The 17,477-nt window shown below is 47.8% G+C and overlaps 1 protein-coding gene across 2 annotated transcripts in view; it reads right to left on the bottom strand.

Moving 5' to 3' along the window:
- Kiaa1549 (KIAA1549 ortholog) overlaps positions 1-17,477 on the bottom strand; it is a 100,943-nt gene that overhangs the window by 1,443 nt on the left and 82,023 nt on the right. For both annotated transcript variants that reach the window (XM_042677213.1, XM_042677211.1), the window contains exons 14-19: positions 15,762-15,985; positions 15,274-15,427; positions 9,882-10,199; positions 3,444-3,490; positions 2,264-2,421; positions 953-1,098 (exon numbers count right to left, since the gene is read on the bottom strand). In XM_042677213.1, the coding sequence (XP_042533147.1) occupies positions 953-1,098; positions 2,264-2,421; positions 3,444-3,490; positions 9,882-10,199; positions 15,274-15,427; positions 15,762-15,985 (1,047 nt within the window). The remainder of the gene's footprint in view (positions 1-952; positions 1,099-2,263; positions 2,422-3,443; positions 3,491-9,881; positions 10,200-15,273; positions 15,428-15,761; positions 15,986-17,477) is intronic.

The raw sequence follows: 17,477 nt of genomic DNA on the forward strand, positions 1-17,477 counted from the left end.
AGAACAGGTGGGGACCTGGGGCTGGAAGGGAGGGGGAGCACCTGCCTGAGTGTGGAATGCTGGCAGGTGGAGCTCCCGAGGGGCCCCGGCAGCGCGCACAAATACTGCGACCACAGAGTCCAGGCCACATCACAAAATCATTTTCTGTATTTTTTTAACAATGGATTTTGTGTGCTTGCTTTGTGCCAGTACTGGGGCTTGAACTCAGGGCTTTTCACTCGCGCTTTTTCTGCACAAGACTGGCGCTCTACCACTTGGGCCACAGCTCTATTTTTGTTTTTGGTGGTTATCTGAAATAAAGAGTCTCAGACTTTACTGCCCAGGCTGGCTTCAAACTGCAATCCTCAGATCTCAGCCGGGCCGACGTTCAGCACTCTGAGATGGGTATTGCCAGGGCAATGGCTGCTCACAGCAATTGGGGCAGGAGTGATGTGAGTCCACCACAGGGCTAAACCGTAAGATGTTACATACACATCAGTGACACTGACAACCACGCACCAGGTGACTATCTACAGGATTAACTCATCTTCAAATGCACTGCTGAAGGTCTAAAGGCCATCTCAAGGAAAATCACGTACTTTCCCCAAAGCAGAGGGGGAGTTCACCATCTAAAACCATAAACAAACACAAAAGCCCAAAGGGTAGGGGAGATGGAAACTGGTTTTTGTTTCATTTTGTTTTTGTTGTTGTTTTGCCAGTCCTGGGACTTGAACTCAGGGCCTGGGCACTGTCCCTGGAGTTCTTTTACTCCAGGTTAGCACTCTACCACTTGAGCCACAGTAGCACTTCTGACTTTTTCTGTGTATGTGGTCCTGAGGAATGGAACCCAGGGCTTCATGCATGCTATGCAAGCACTCCACCACTAAGCTGTTTGGTTTTGGTTTTGTTTTAACGCAGGTTTTCAAAGCAGACTCTGCTGCACTCGAGCTGTGACGGAGGCCCGGGTACTCACAGCTTCTCTTCGTCCCGCTTCCTCCTCCGCATATGCAGGCCAGCCTGGTCCACTGTACTGGCTGCCTCTTCCAGGTGTGATTTCCACGGGCTGGGCCCCGATTCGGCTAGCAATCCCCACCTGCGTCAGGTGCTGGATCTGGGAGCCTGGAGGGAACAGGATGTGGGGGACAGGTCAGTGCTTGCAGGAGAGAGGGGCTGCTTAGACACCACCAGCCCTAAGCACAGCTCCTTCAAGGCCAGGAGATTAGTAGCACTGCTAAGACACATACCCATAATGAGCTGAAACCTGGCTGCTTCTTGCTCGTGACTAACATTCATACGGATCTGAATATATAATACACTTTTTTAAAAAAACCCTCAGGGAACATCATTCTTTATAGGTTTGTGGTTGTTGTTTTTTTTTTTCTTGAGGGGAAGGGTTTCTTTGTGCCCCTACTGAGGCTTGAACTCACATTCTTTTTTTTTTTTTTGGGTCCGGTCATGGGGCCCAAACTCTGGGCCTGGGCGCTGTCCCTTAGCTCTTCAGCTCAAGGCTAGCGCTCTACCACTTGAGCCACAGTGCCACTTCCGGCTTTTCTCTTTTTGCTTATGTGGTGCTGAGGAATCAAACCCAGGGCCTCAGGCATGCAAGGCAAGCGCTCTACCACTGAGCCACCTTCCCAGCCCATGGGCCTCACATTCTTGCTTAGCATTTTTTGCTCAAGGCTGGAGCTCTACCACTGGAACCACAGCTCTACTCCTAGCTTTAAAAAAATTGTTTTTATTGTAAAAATACTGTACAGAGGGGTTACAGTTACACGAGTAAGGTAATGAGTCCATTTCCTATCACTAGTAGCCTTTTTTGGAGGTGAGAATCCACAGACTTTCCTGCCTAGGCTGACTTCACACCTTGATCCTCAGATCTCAGCTTCCTGAGTATCTAGGATTATAGGAGTGAGCCACCAGCAGCTGGCAAAAACAAATTTAGAAAAAAACCAAGTGACAAACAAACTTGTTTTCATGCCATTCTTGTGTGTTTATTGGAAGAATTCAGGGATGTTCTGGGAAGGTGTGAGCATGCAATTTCAATCAATTTGGCTGCTTTGGGACCAGAACAGTGGACATCATCCTGAGGGGTCCGCCGCTGCTCCTCCTCCTCCCCGGTGGCCTGGCCCACCCCAGGGTCTGAGTAAAGAAGCTCCCATCCAGTGGTAGAGGCCAATGAACATCAGGACACGGGCTCTCGGCAAAGCCTAAACCAGTCTTTCCTAATATAGCCCCAAAGCAAGTATCCCATAGTGCAGAATCCGAGCTCAATGGTCACACATACCTGTCGTACCCCCGACAGGCCGAGGCCGGGCCACCGATGGCATATCTTCAGAGTAGATCCCTCGGGCAGCAAACGGAGCTTCGGCTGATGCCTGAGGCTGCGGGGGCTCAGAAGCCACCACCTCTGAAGACGGCAGCAACCCAGGGCCAAAATTTGGTCTGAAGGCAAAGCACATACACCCATCAAGATCACTCAGGGCCTGGGTGCCGTCCTTGAGCTTCTTTTGCTCAAAGCTAGCTCTTTACCACTTGAGCCACGTCTCTACATTTGGACTCATGGACATTCCTGCTCAGGCTGCCCTCAAATAGCAATCCTCAAATCTCAGCCTCCCGAGTAGATAGGATTACAGATGTGAGGCACCAGCTGACAATCCCTGATCACCATTTGAAGGTGAACTTTAGTTCTAGGTTCAAAGCTTCACATCACAATAAAATAAAATTTTAGTATCCTGCCGAGTTTTCTCGGATGAAGTCACCGGGAGGGCTGGCACCAATGTTCCAATCTCACTACTAGCAGAGAATTATTCCCTCCTCTTCTGGTTAGATCAAGAGAATATATAACTCAAAATTTTGTATCTATTCATATTAGTTAAAGTATATGAGAAGCCAGGTGCCAGTGGCTCATGCCTGTGATCCTAGATTCTCAGGAGGCTGAGATTTGAGGATTGCAATTCAAAGCCAGCTGGGGCACAAAAGAAAGTCCGTGAGACTCTTATCTCCAATAAACCACTCAGAAAACCAGAAGTAGCCTTGTGGCTCAAGTGGTAGAAACCTAGCCTTGAACTGAAGAGCTGAGGGACAGCATCCAGGCTTAGAGTTCAAGCCCCATGACCAACAACAACAACAAAAAAAGATATGAGAGCTAGGCACCCATGGCTCATGCGCCTATAATCCTAGCTACTCAGGAAGCTGAGATCTGAGGATCGCAGTTCAAAGCCAGCCCAAGCAGGAAAGTCCATGAGACTCTTATTTCCAATAAACAACCAAAAAACTGGTTGTGGCACTATGGCTCAAATGGTATAGCATAGCCTTGAGCTGAAGTGCTGAGGGACAGCGCCCAGGCTCAGAATTCAGGCCCCATGACCAACAATAACAACAACAAAAAAAGATATGATTTCACCCAATTAGCAAGAACAATCTCTGTGAGAAAGCCATGGTGCATTTTGTTCTGAAAACCTTACCTTGGCAATGGGCCAGACGGGGGAGTCATACCATAGTCTTCATATCTCTGGAAGAAATTCAAAAAAGCAAGAGGACTTGAATTCAATACTTCTAGATATAAACTCTCCTTTCTTATAATTAAAAATATACACACATACATATACAGAGTTGGGAACCTTGATCCTCCTGTTTATGCTTCCTACATAGCTGGGATGGCAGGTGTGCTCCACCACATCCAATTTTTACTAGTCAAAATGGAGGCTCTCTAACCATGATCCACTATCCTAGTTCCTGGGATTACACATGTGAGCAACCACACCTGGCCTGGATCATCTTCTTATAGCAGTCATTTAAGTTTCTTCAAAGCGCAGACTCTGCCCCCATTCCACCCTACTGCCCTTGGTTCTCCAATCCAACTTTTCCCATTGGGCAAACACTACTTCACTGTGTATAGGGGGAAGAGAGCAGAGGCTTCAGAGTCTGGCAGACTGGCCATGATCAATATCATTGGGCCTGACGCCAAGCCGGATGTAAGGGTCTCTGATTCCCAGAATCCTGAAGGATTATTAGATGGAAAACTGTGAGGGCTGGGAAGGTGGCTCAGTGGAAGAGTGCTTGCCTTGCATGCCTGAGGCCCTGGGTTCGATTCCTCAGCACCACATAAGCAAAAAGAAAAAAGCCGAAAGTGGCGCTGTGGCTCAAGAGTGGTAGAGCACTAGCCTTGAGCTGAAGAGCTGGGGGACAGCGCCCAGAGTTCAGGCCCCACGACTGGACCCAAAAAGAAAAAAGAAAAAAAGAAAGAAAACTGTGACTAGCCAGGTGCCGGTGGCTCACACCTGTAATCCTAGCTACTCAGGAGGCTGAGATCTGAGGAATGCGGTTCAAGTTAGAATGAACTTGTGACTTTGAAATTATGTAATCATTTAATCACAATAAAAAAAAAAAGAACCTCGGGGAAGGGAAGGAGGGAGGGGATGGTAGGGGGAAAACAATGGAGGGGGGTAACAATGTTCAAGAGGAAGTGTACTCATTACCTCACTCATGTAACTGTAACCCTCTGTATAGTAGCTTTACAATAAAATAAAATTAAAAAAAAATAAAAAAATAAAAAGCTGAGATAAAAAAAAAAAAGTCTGGGCAGAAAAGTCTCTGTGAGACTCTGATCTCCAGTTCACCCCTCAAAAACAGGAAGTGGCGCTGTGGCTCAAGTAGTAGAGCACTAGCCTTGAGCACAAAGAGGCTCAGGAACAGCACCTAGTCTCCGAGTTCAAGCTCCACAACCAAAATCAAAACAAAACAAAATAAACTGTGATCAGATTACTGCTTCTTCCCACCCTGCTTGCCAGCATCTTGGCAGATAGAGGTGATTAGAACTTTACAGAGTCACCAAATTAGGTGCAATAAATCAAAAAGGATTATAGAAGAAAGGAGGGACAGAAGGAAATGCAGCTTCAATTCCTTTTCCAAATGACTAAAGGTAAACCTGAGACTGGATAAAGATTATTCACTGTGTCCCTGGGTTCTCTGTCAAAGCTCAGAGCTTTAAAACATTCATAGGTAAAGCGTCTAGGTTTGCTATTTGCCGTTGTTGTTTCACTTAAATCAAGCTTACTTTACCAGTCAGGACATCAGGAGGTTTAAGTGAAAAACCAACAAAGACAGTAGAAAATGGTAGTTGACATTTGATCTGTTTGATTATTTAGGGTGAGGCAGTTCAACTTACCTTAGTAAGAAAGAGGCTGTCTTGTTTTAAGAGATGACATATTTAGAAAAAAAAAAAAAAATCACTGGCAATTTCTGTGACCCTCTCATTTTAAATGAATCACATGGATAGAAAAGTTTGGGGCACAAAATTGATTAAAAGAAAAAAAATCCCAGCCAAATGCATCGTTCCTTTATTCCACACAAAATGTAAGTCAATAGAGCGCAAAAGTCAAGTCAAAATGGCTGTGGAGTCTGGGGGCAGGGTGAGGTAGAGAAACCAGCTCAGCTGCCCAGCCTACTGGGGAGAGTTTAATTTACACAGGAAGCAGAAACACCACCAGCCCTTGACACTGCACACTCAGCACCTCTGTGCTGGTAAAATGGAATGGAAGGTCATAAGATGCAGCATAAAAAGCTCATGTGGTAACTGAAGGCACCTTGAAATCCACATTCTTGTGGTTTGTACTGTTGTCAGAGGCAGCAAATAACGGGTGACCGGGTTCCTCCTGGAAACAAGCAGTAACTTTACCACCAAGGTGTCAATGTGCTAAAATCCATGCCCACTGATAGCCTGGAGTGGCACAGCCAATGATTCTGGTTTTCCACTGGATTAAACTGCTACGATTGTCCTCTAAATACATCAGAAGTCCAGGACAAAAAAACAGGAGAAAACTGTGTTTATAAAAATCTTGTTGAGGTTGAAGGCATAGTCAAGAGAGTCGCAGATCAAGGCATTATTGTGGAATCCCTAATTCCAAACACTAAAGAACAAGTAAGTAAGCCAGGACCCAAGGCTCAGGCCTATAATCCTAGTTACTCAAGAGGCTGAGATCTGATGAAAGTTGTTCAAAGCCAGCCCAGGCAAAAAATCCGAGAGCCTCTTACCTCCAAGTAACCAGCAATAAGCTAGAAGTGGAAGTGTGGTGCAAGTGGTAAAGCTTCAGCCTTAAGCAAAAAAGCCAAGCAAGAATGCAAGGCCCTAAGTTTGAATTCAAGTACGGGCACACAACAACAACAACAAGAAAAGAAGAAGAAGAGGAGGAGGAGGAGGAAGGGGGAGGAGGAGGAAGAGGAGAAGAAAGAAGAAAGAAGAAGTCTGTCAATTAATGCTAAATATCAACAGAAACCAAACTATACCGGAGCTTAATCATGCTCTACACAGAAAAAAGTGAAAAGTAGCCTGGCAAAGGGAAAGGTGAGATTGTGGCCTTTGATGTGGCCCCCACTCCATCCCCAGAGGGTGCAGGTTTGCATTCCCATTCACAGAAGCTGACGGAGGGGATTGGCAGCCTGGGGGCAGGGAAGGGAGGAGGAGGAGGAGGAAAAGCCTGGAGAATAGTGACCAATCAGATCAGAGAGTGAATCAAGAACTTTCCCAGTAAGAAACCCAGCTGAGAGGTTCCTGTAGCTCTTGCTGCTCAGTCCATGTTTGTTTGTTATCTTGAGGCTGACAGAAGGCATTAGCTCCTCAGCAACTGGCCTATTCTGCGCCTAGAAGCTGCATTTTATCTGTCAGCCACCCAACTATGCCAGGCTCCAGAATGGTCAATCCCTGCTACCTCACATTCCAGCCCAGAATCAAGAGGCAACTGGAGCTGTGGCATGAATTTTGATGAGAGACAGTGATGGCTGTAACTAGTCTAACACATCAGGGAAGAAAAGCATCCACTAGTCCAGTATGGTTAAGTGACCCTGAGGGCAAGTTAGAGAAGAAAACTAGGAAGATAGGGAAAGATACTGTCTCCTCATGGAGACAAAGCCCCTTCTTGAAGGCCCTGGAAGGCAGAGATAGTGGCCCTAGCAAAGACAATCACACAGGGGACAAGTGCCCCTCCCTTTGGGGTGAGGAGAACAGCAATCCAGCTACAGAACAGCTGACACTTGTTCAAGACAGATCTAAAAGGGAGACCCCCACACTACAACAGGCTACCAAGTTCTGGACCCCTTCTTTGCCGGCATGTTCTCCATTCCTCCTTGCTTGGGTGCATCTAACAATCTGCTCTTCACATCTTTGGCAGCTTACTCTCACTTTCAGCTTTCAAACAAATTTTACCTCTGCTTCCACTTTTCTGGCCTCCTAATTCCTTATTTGGTGGAGAGAGGAAAGGAACTCAGGACTCTGGAGGAGTGAGCACTTCCCCCACCCGTTTCCTCTCTTTCCTTGTCAGTGTGTGGTCCATCGTTTCAGCTGCATCCTGCATCACACCACCTGCCACATGTTATTTCACAGCTGCCAGGAGCCCGAGTCCTGGATCAACCCCACTGCCAGTCTCCTCGTGGTCTGTCTACATCTGGGTGTCTGAAGGCTGATCACCAACACCAGACTTCTAACTTGTGCCACTATCATTTCATGACTGTCTACCTCAACAAGGACTTTTATGGTAAGAAATTATCCCATGTGACCCTAATCTGATTTCTCTCATTCTGCACAATAGGTATTTCAAGATCATGCCTGTAATTCTAGCTACTTAAGAGGCAGAGATCTAGAGGATGGAATCTTGAAGCCAGCCCAGACCAAAAAAGTCTATAAACGTTGACAAAAAAAAAAAGGGGCTGAGGAAGGGCTGGGAATGTGGCTCAGTGGTAGAATGCTTTCCTAGCCCTGGGTTTGATTCCTCAGTACCTCATAAGCAGAAAAAGCTGAAAGTGCTACTATGGCTCAAGTGGTAGAGTGCTATCCTTGAACAAAAGAAGCTCAGGGACAGTGGCCAGGTCCTGAGTTCAAATCCCAGGACTGGAAAAGAAAAGAGAAAATCCAAACCCATTTCAGAGATTAAAATTTTTCCTTTTTTAGCCAACCACCAGTGACTCACACCTGTAGTTCTAGCTACTTAGTAGGCTGAAATCTAAGATTCAAAGGCAGCCTAGGCAGGAAAGGCCCTGAGACTCTTATCTCCAATTAACCACCAAAAAGCCAGAAGTGGAGTTGTGGCTCAAGTGTTAGAGTGCTAGCTTTGAGCAAAAAAAAGATCTGGGAGAATGTGAAGTCCTGAGTTCAAGCCCCAGGGATGGTACAGTCCTTCCTCTTAATTTTAATCCACCTTCAAACTAATACAGAAAATTATCACCAGATTGTTCAACACACAAGAGTGAACTTTCTAAACATAGGAAACTGGATTTCCAAAAAGGGTCAAAGAGCAACAACCGGCCGTGCTTGTAAGGCTATAGGCCCAGCGGGCGAATCCAATGGGCCAGGAATGGGCATGCTTCCCGGCCATGCGTGTGGAAGCAGCTTTTCCTCAACTCCCAGGGGTGAGGGTGTAGCTGTTGAGCAGCTGCTGTTGTACAAAGCTGCAGGGCTGCTGGCCAGCACAGGCCCAGGGACAACCATCAACCATCTTGGCAAATGCACAACCACCCAGGCATTTCTCTGACGGGCTGTGCTCCAGGGGCTTTCAAGTAGACGGTCATCTTCCTTCTAATAAAAACCAAAAGGCTGAATGCGCTAAAGGCACATTTAGTGATCAGTCATAAGGCCTTCACCAGTTTCAGAGGTCTCAATCCATCCTAGGGAGAGGGCGGCAGCATGTAGAGCAGCTCACAGACAGAGGGCAGCATGGTAGAACCCTCACAAATACTTTTCTTTTTCTTTTTTTTTTTTTGCTCCAGGGTGGAAGTTTACTACTCAAGCCACATTTCCACATCTGGCTTTTTTGCTGGCTAACTGGAGATTAGAGTCTCTTGGATTTTGCCACCACTGGCTTTGAACTGTGATCCTCAGATCGCAGCCTTCCCAGTAGCTAGGATTACAGGCATGAGCGACCAGCACTTGGCTCAAAATCCTTTTAATATATACGTATTGCCACCCAAGTCCACCTTAAGAAGGGTAACAATAAATATCAGAGGAACTTAGCATGAACTCACCAGCTAATAATTTAAATTGTGACCTATTAACTTCTCCCTCCAGTCAACAGGTCACACCCCCTTTTACCCCAATCATTTCATTTGAAACGGACAGAAAACAGAATGAGTGCAGCTTCCTTCCATTCGACTTGTCCTGTGTGTTAAGGAGAATTTGAAAGAATGAACTAAATACAGGAATGTGAAGCTAGATGAAATCCTGCAATGTCAGCTGGAGATGGGAAGCCGGCACTCGCAAACAGATGTCCTTGCCAGCTAGGAGCCTGGCTGCCAGGAGTGCCCGAGTCTCCATTACCTCTCTGCGCCTCCATTACCTCTCTGTGCCCAGGTGGCCACACAAGAGGTTAAGTAATTTGGGCCTTTTCTAAACTGTTCCTTTTAGGGGACATCAGTGAGTCTATGTGGTGACCATTAAACCATCTCCACTTCATGACATCATGGTGAAGCTAGAAAGGCGCTCCCTGCATTTCCCATAGAACACAAGAGTGATGGAAACTTCCAGAATAAAGAATGAACTTAGAGGAATGTGATAAAATAAAAAACTGAAAAAAACCCCACCTAAAACCTACTATCCAAGACTGATTGACATTTATTTATTTATTTATTGCTAGTAGCAGGGTGCTTTCATTCTGGAGCCATGACTCCCAGCTCCGGTTCTTGTTGGTTATTTTGGCGGTGGAGTCTCCCAGACTTTTCTGGCTAGCCTGGCTTTGAACCACGATCCTCTAAATCTCAGCCTCCCAAGTAGCTAGGATTATAGGTTGTGAGGCCACCGGTTTTCATCTCAACCTTTACTTTTTATCAAATGTAAATGTAACCAGAGTCTACAGAAACACAGACAACAAAACTCCAACATCGTGGCCAGGAGAGAATTCTAGAAAGCCAGTACTTACGCTGCAGGGATTGTTGGCTGTCTGGGCTGGGCTGTAGAAGGATCCCCATTGGGCGGCTCGCCTTTCTTCCCGGGAAGGGGTGTTGCTGACTGGCAGGCCGGCTGGGGCCCCTGGGCCCGGGCCCGCGGCGTTGGCAGGCTGGCTACTGGGGGCCACGAGGGCGAAGGCGTCGTCCAGGAGGGAGTGCATGGTCTGGCGGGCCTCCTCAATGGACGGCTGTGGCGGGATGTACTGCGAGGCCGGGAAGGGCAGGCCCGGATACCTGCCCAGCTCGGTGGATGATGGCGTCTGCACCTCGGCTGGGAGGTCAGGATCAGACTGCAAGGGCAGGAGGGCAGAGGAAGGAATCAGGCAGAGCTTTGGGGAGACTCCGAAACAAAATTCTATGGCCCAAATGGAATTTAATAAATTGTGTGTACGCACGCATGCACACGTGTGCAGATACTGGGTATCGAATTCAGGACCTGGGCACTGTCCTTTCCCATTTTTACCCAAGGCTAGCACTCTGCCACTTGAGCCTCAGCTCCACTTCTGGCTTTTTGCTGGCCAATTGGCCATAAAGAGTCTCACGGCCTTTTCTGCCTGAGTTGGCTTTGAAATGCAATCGTTTTGCCACTTAGGAAAGGATTTATGATAAGAATTTAAAAACCAGGGCTGGGAAGGTGGCTCAATGGTAGAGTGCTTGCCTTGCAAGTATGAGGCCCTGGGTTCAATTCCTCAGCACCACATAAGCAGAAAAAACCAGAAGTGATGCTGTGGCTCAAGTGGTAAGAGTGCTAGCCTTGAGCTGAAGAGCTGAGGGAGAGCGTCCAGGCCCAGAGTTCAGGCCCACGACTGACAAAAAAAAAAAAAAAAAAAAAAGAATTAAAAAACCACACTTACAGAATATATATTCCATTTTATAGGTGATAAAGGCTTGAAACAGAAAACAAAAAGGTGGGAGTATTCATCCTTTTTTCCCTGCAAACCTCAACATTCTGAAATGTACTTCAAATATGTTGTTTTCACTGAAAGCCTAAGTAGCTAAGATTATGTATCAAAGGGAATATACTCAAAATGCCCGGTCACATTGCCATTATGTATGAAAACTAAGACATATAGCAGTCTTGAGTATTAAGAAGAAAAAAAAAGACCAGGTGCATATGGATCACACTTGTAATCATATCAACTCAGGAGGCTACGGTCTGAGGATCACAATTTGAAGATAGCCAGTCTCTTGAACAAACCCAAGAGATTCTTATGTCCAGTTAACCATCAAAAAGCCAGAAGTGGAGATATGGTTCAAGTGGTAGAGCACCAGCCTTGAGGGATAAAAAGGCTGGGTGAGAACTCTTGAGTTCTAGTACTCAAATGAAAAAAAATCCCTACATATTCAAAAAACCTTCAACGTCACCACCAGCCTAAACGTATGTGTGTATAAATATTTATAACCCTACTACAACAACTATTTAAACAGAGAGTGACAATTATTTATTAAAAACAGTTGGGTTGTTTTGATTTTTTTGTGTGGTACTGGGATTTGAACTCAAAACCTGATGCTTGGTCAAGCAAGTGCTCTACTACTTAATCCATACCCTTAGCCCACCATTTGTCTTTAAAATAATCTCTGGATAACATGATTCATTAATAAAGGTATACATTATATTGCATTAAAACAGGAATATAAACAGCAGTGGGAAGTTTTTCTTTAAAAGCTTACTTCCTGACACTGAGTTCCAAATAAACTGCTGCCATAATATACACTGGGTAAATTGTAAGAGACAAAATGGGCAACAGTAGAAAAATAGTCTCCTACAGTTTGGATCTTGGAAAGCGCCAAGGACTGTGGGACTCAGGTCTTCCTCTTTATTTATCTATCATCTATCTATCTATCTATCTATCTATCTATCTATCTATCTATCTAGTGTCCATCCATCTATCTATCTATCTAGTGTCCATCCTAGGGCTTGAACTCAGGACCTGGGCACTGTCCCTGAGGTTTTGTGCTCAAGGCTAACACTCTACCACTGAAGCCACAGCTCTGCTTTTGGCTTTCTGGTATTTAGGGCTTCCTGCCCAGGCTGGCTTTGAACCGTGATCCTAAGATCTCAGCCTCCTGAGTTGCTAGGATTACCTGTGTGAGCCACCTGCGCCCAATTTTGCGGCCTCACCATAGGCCCAATGCAAAGGGCTGCACAGCCCTGGAATGGATCCTCTAACGCTGAGAGCCAACATAAAACTTTCCCTTTTCCTAAGTGGATAATGTCAGGCATTTTGTTATAATGACCCAAAACTGATGAACACAATATCGTTTTGGGGGGGTCTGTCATGGTTATGAGAGATGTAAATGTGACAAGGAGCTCTGGGGCCTCCTTCTCCCCCGAATGCTTTGCTCGCCAGTGGCCCACACCAGCTCTGCTGGCTCAGAGGCGGCAAGGAAGACATTCCCACATCCCCACACCTGTCCAGATCAGTGCGTTCATCACAAAGAAAATGTCTGTTCCCTACACACGGCCTTCTCTGTCGTGGCCAGCTGTCTGGAAACTGCTTCCCACAGACGAAGGTGTGTGTGTGTCCACGGAAGGTGGAGGATTAATCACTGTCAGATTCTTATTTATTTCGTCAGTCAGTCAGTCAGGCTTGGGCGCTGTCCTTGAGCTAAAAAGCTAGCACTCTACCACTTGAGCCACAGCATCACTTCCAGTTTTCTGGTGGTTAACTGGAGATTAGAGTCTCAAGGACTTTCCTGTCCAAGCTGGCTTTGAAACACAATCCTGAGATGGCAGCCTCCTGAGTAGCTAGGATTACAGGCATGAGCCACTAGCGGCTGGCCGGCCGAGAGATTCTTATATTGAATTAACCAGCAAAAAGCCTTAAGGAGAGGTATGTTTACATGGTAGAGACCCAGCCTTGAGCAAAATAGCTGAGTAAGAGAATAAGGAACTATTAAATATGAAGGATTATGCCGATTTTGGACCTATTTTGCAATGTTTGGTGGACTATTCTAAGGAAGTGTCCTGATTTGTCCTCATTTATGCCTGCTGCCCCAACTGAATAGACTCAGTGTTTCCAGGTCTGGCCCCGAACTCATGGGCTCAGGGGATTCTCCTATCTCAGCCTCCCAAGTAGCTTGAACTACGGAAGCGCCACACTGCTTCTGCAAACCAAAGAGCTTGACAGTAAATAGTTTCAGTCTCACGAGTCCTCCAAACCCTCAACTCTGTCTGCAAAGGCAGTGAAGACAAATATGCTACCCACAGGAGTGGCTGTCTTGCAAAAACTTTCCTGTGTTTACCCAAACAGATAACTGGCTGGCTGCAGCCAGAGGGCCCAGACTGCCGGCCAGGGCTAGAACACTAACTCCAGTCAGGAGGCGGAGGAGATGTGTCTGGCATAGGAGCACAAGGGCTCTCAAGGACAAGGTCACCGAAGGAAAAGTAGAAACTTCACCACGATGCAAAACCCTGGACCACACGCAGGCTCCCTAAAAAGCAGTCAGTTCAGAGAAAGGCATTCTTGTTTTTAGGGGAGAAAAAGCAGAAGCCTCTTGTAAGGTTAGAGCAGGTGAGAAGATTGGAGGCCAAAACTCCTTGTGCCATTCTCGTCTGGGCTTGGCTTTTTTTCTTTTCTTTACTTGGTACTCAATTCCTTCTCACATTTCCTGAATATGAAATAGGAAATATGGAGAGAAGGAAGGAAGGAGGTAAGGGCAGGGAGAGAAGTGGGAAAGGTAAGGGAGGGGGAGGAAGAGGGAGAGGTAAAGTCTACACAAGGAAGATTTTCCTCATAGCAAAGGAATCTTTTGAAAAGAAGTCACAGAGACCGTCAGTCCCCTGATGGTCTCCAGGGAAAAGGTCCTTTCCAATTCTGTATTTTCTGGGGGGGAAAAAAGGATAACCCAAGCCAGGTGCAGTGGTACATGCCTTTAGTCCCATCTACTCAGGAACCTAACAGGAAGATTGTTTGAGTCCAAGTTTGAGATCAGCCTGGGCAATGCAACAAAACTACATCCCCCCCCCCATAAGAAAAATGAAAAAGGAGCATCTGGATCCCCAAGAGGACATGGGGTGGTCCATGAGGCCAAAGGTGGACAGCCAGAGAAGGTAGGTCATTCTCCACAGGACACTCAACAGCAAACACTATGGGTGGAAACTCCAGGAATGAAGGCTCTCTGTGGGAGGAGGAGCCCAGGCTGGTTATGGAACTGGATCAGGAAGGAATGTTCCAGATGCTTCTATTAATTAGTTCTACACCTCAGGCCCCTGTTGCACACAGACAAAAGCAGCAGGTGACTATCTTGAGAACTGTCTGGAAAGCCATCACAGCTCAAGAGCGCCATCTACTGCGGGAAGTGCAGCCAGGGCTCCTCCATCCCAGGAGCTCAGCATTCAGAAAGTGATTGAAGCCACCCCTTTTTATTGGCTCTAATTCAGGCCAGGGTCCTACCACCTACCAGTTCTTGTGAGTGGGTTACAAAGGTCACAGTCCGTTTTTCTTTCCTCTGTGTGTGTGTGTGTGTGTTCGTACTGAGGCTTGAACTCAGGGACTTGAGCACTTGATTAGCTTTTTGCTTTTTTGCTCAAGGCTGTTACTCTACCACTTAAGCCACATATCCATTTCCATCTTTTTGCTGTTTATTTGAAGAGTCGCTTGGATTTATCTGCCCAGGCTGGCTTTGAACCTTGATCCTCAGATCTCAGCCTCAGACTTGGCTAGGATTATAGGCGTGAGTGAACTAGATGAACTTCCTTAGATTCAAAACATCCCAAATCTGATGCTTTTCACATCCAAAACACATCAGTTAGGGGATACTGAGCTGAGCAGATTATCTGGGGGCAAGAAGGGGAAAGAAAACCCTAACTCCTCATTCATCTGACCAGTGGGGAGAAAAAAAACCTATACCCCCCTCTCTCTCATATATATGAAGAGGGTGGATAGATAGATTCAATATACTTCAAGTCTGAAGAGCCAGGTACTGGTAGCTGTAATTCCTAGCTACTCAGGACACTGAGATCGAAGAAAGTCTGATGACAGCCTGGGTAGAAAAGTTCACGGGACTCCACTGAAGCAGCAAAAAAGCCAGAAGGGAAGGTGTGGCTCAAATGGGAGAGCCCAAGCCTTGAGCAAAATCAAAAACAAAAACAAGCCAAGAGAGTGCGCAGAGGCCTTGACTTCACGCCCCAGTACCAGCTTGCTCGCTTAATCAATCAATTAATAATAAAGCCTGAGGACAGGGCTTGCATGCAGGCAGAAGGAAAAACGGGGAGCATTTCCAGATCCATCAACCCTCAGCGGGGCTGCCGGTGTCCCCGCCCCGCCCCAGGCACCCCCCATCGCCACGCCCCTCCTCCTCAAGGCCCCGCCCACTCCGTAGCCCCGCCCACGCCCCTTCCCACAGGTCGCGCGTGCGCACCGGGCAGCCCAGGTAGGCCGAGTTGTGCACCCCGGGCGGCCGGCGGTAGGTGCCGTCGCTGTCGGTGGTGATGAGCCGGTCCTTCTCCGCGTCGGCGGGGCACCCGTTCACCTGGTGTTTCCGGCGCGGCTTGGGTGACCGCTTTATCCGCGAGCTGCCGGGCGACATTGGAAACGGTCTCCCCAGGAAGGAAGTCTCCGCGCCACCTCCCCACCCGAGCCCGGCGGGGCCATCCCCTGGGGCAAACGGGGCGGTGGGCAGGGTCCCCCGCCTCCGAGACACGGGGGGGGGGGGGGGGCGGGGGGGGGGGCCGCCTCCCAGGAAGACCCCACCCCCCAGGGAGACAGGGGAAGGAGGCCCCGCCCCCATGCAGGCCCCGCCTCTCAGGGAGGCCCCGCCCCCCAGGGAGACCCCGGGCTGGGCACGGAGCTGCCTGGCAGTCCCTGCCCCTGGCCCGGCCCGGCCCGGCCCGGCCCGGCCCGGCCCACCTCTTCCGGGGCTCGATGAACACCGAGGGCACGCTGGCCGTAGGGTCCAGGATCTTGTCGATCTGCATCTGCGCGCGGCGGTACACGCGGTGCCGCTCCTTCGTGTCCCCCGAGGACAGGTCGTCCACCACCGGGAACTCGTAGTGGCCGCGCCTCTTGGCACGCAGCCGGATCTTGTTGCGGTGATGCTCAATCTCGGACTTGTGCCGCAGCGCTGTCTGAATCTGAGGGGAGGTGGGGGAAAACAGAGTATTCTTCTGTTTCTGGACCCCTCCTTGGCCAAGCCTTTTATGGACCGCTTCCTCTCCCCCATAACCTGGACGTGCTATCTGGGGGCTCCGGGATGCCCAACTGGAGTGACTGGGCAGGGACAGCCCCCGCCCTAAATTTCTTCTGTAACTTCTTTAAGCTGGCTCATGGGCCTTGACTTTATCTAGCCAGGAACCTATGACAGCCTATTTTACCAAGGGGCGCAGGGTGCCAGCCATCCCAATTGGTCCCCAGGAGGGGCTGGTTTTCTCTGTCCCGCCCAAGAGACACTCAAGCCTTGGACAGTGACCCTTGACAAAGTGGAAGCCAGGTGCAATACATCCTCACATGCAAAGAAGGCATCTGCGCTAAAGCAGATACGTGATTACCTGGCTTAGGGAGGCAGCTTCCCAGAGTCTGGCTGCACCCCTTTCCTCTCCACCCCCAAAAGGTGGAGACCACGGCCACGCAGGGTGGACCTGAGGCCCAAGGGAGCTGAGCAGCGCCCGGGCAGGGCTTTCCCAGGCTTCAGGTGACTGCATGAGGCCCTCTCCACAGTGTCTAATCGCGCTTGTCCAGTGTCTTATCTTCCTTGCTTTTCAGCTTTTTCAATTGTTATAATAATGTGCGGGATGTACAGGTTACAGTTACATAAATCAGGAAAAGAGCACATTTCTCTTTGGATATCACCCCTTCACTCTTTCCCAGTTTTTCTCACTCACAAGTGGTATAGTTTTGTTTTTGTTTTTACCAGTCCTGGGACTTGAACTCAGGGCCTGGGCATTGTTCCTGAGATTCTTTTGCTCAAGGCTAGCACTCTACAACTTAAACCACAGCACCACTTCTGGATTTTTCTTTTGATGCGGTACTAAGGAACTGAACCCAGGGCTTCATGCATACAAGGCAAACACTCTACCACTAAGCGATGTTCCCAGCTGGTATAGTTCATTTTCAACATAGTGTCTAATGAGTACCACTGCTACATTTGCTCACCCTTTGTCCATTTCAGCGCCTCTCCTTACACTCAATTACAGATAAACAAGACAAAAGGAAAACAAAAATAGCAAAAAAGAGCCTCTTGTTTCCATTTCCTGGCAGTGTCTGATCTTAAAAAATAAAGAGAGTCATTTTTGTTTTGGGATGCTTGAACTCAGGCCCTTGCATTCTTGCTTGGCTTATTTTTGCTCAGGGTTGGTGTTCTACCACTGGAGCCATGCTTCCACTTCCAGTTTTTGCTGGTTAACTAAAGATAATGAGTCTCACGGACTTTCTGTCCCAACTCCTTTGAGCTGCGATCCTTAGAGCTGAGCCTCCTGAATAGCTAGGATTATAGGAGTAATCCATTGGTGCTGAGTGTTTTAAACCAAGCATACTTATTTGACAGTGTACCTTTTGTTCACTTTGAAGCGCTGACTAAACCAGAATGTGAGGTTTTTATTAATATAATAGTTATTATTGCTAATGTGG

This window comes from Dipodomys spectabilis, unplaced genomic scaffold, assembly GCF_019054845.1.
Source record: "Dipodomys spectabilis isolate Male_0828 unplaced genomic scaffold, ASM1905484v1 ptg000034l, whole genome shotgun sequence".
Taxonomy (NCBI): Eukaryota; Metazoa; Chordata; class Mammalia; order Rodentia; family Heteromyidae; genus Dipodomys; species Dipodomys spectabilis.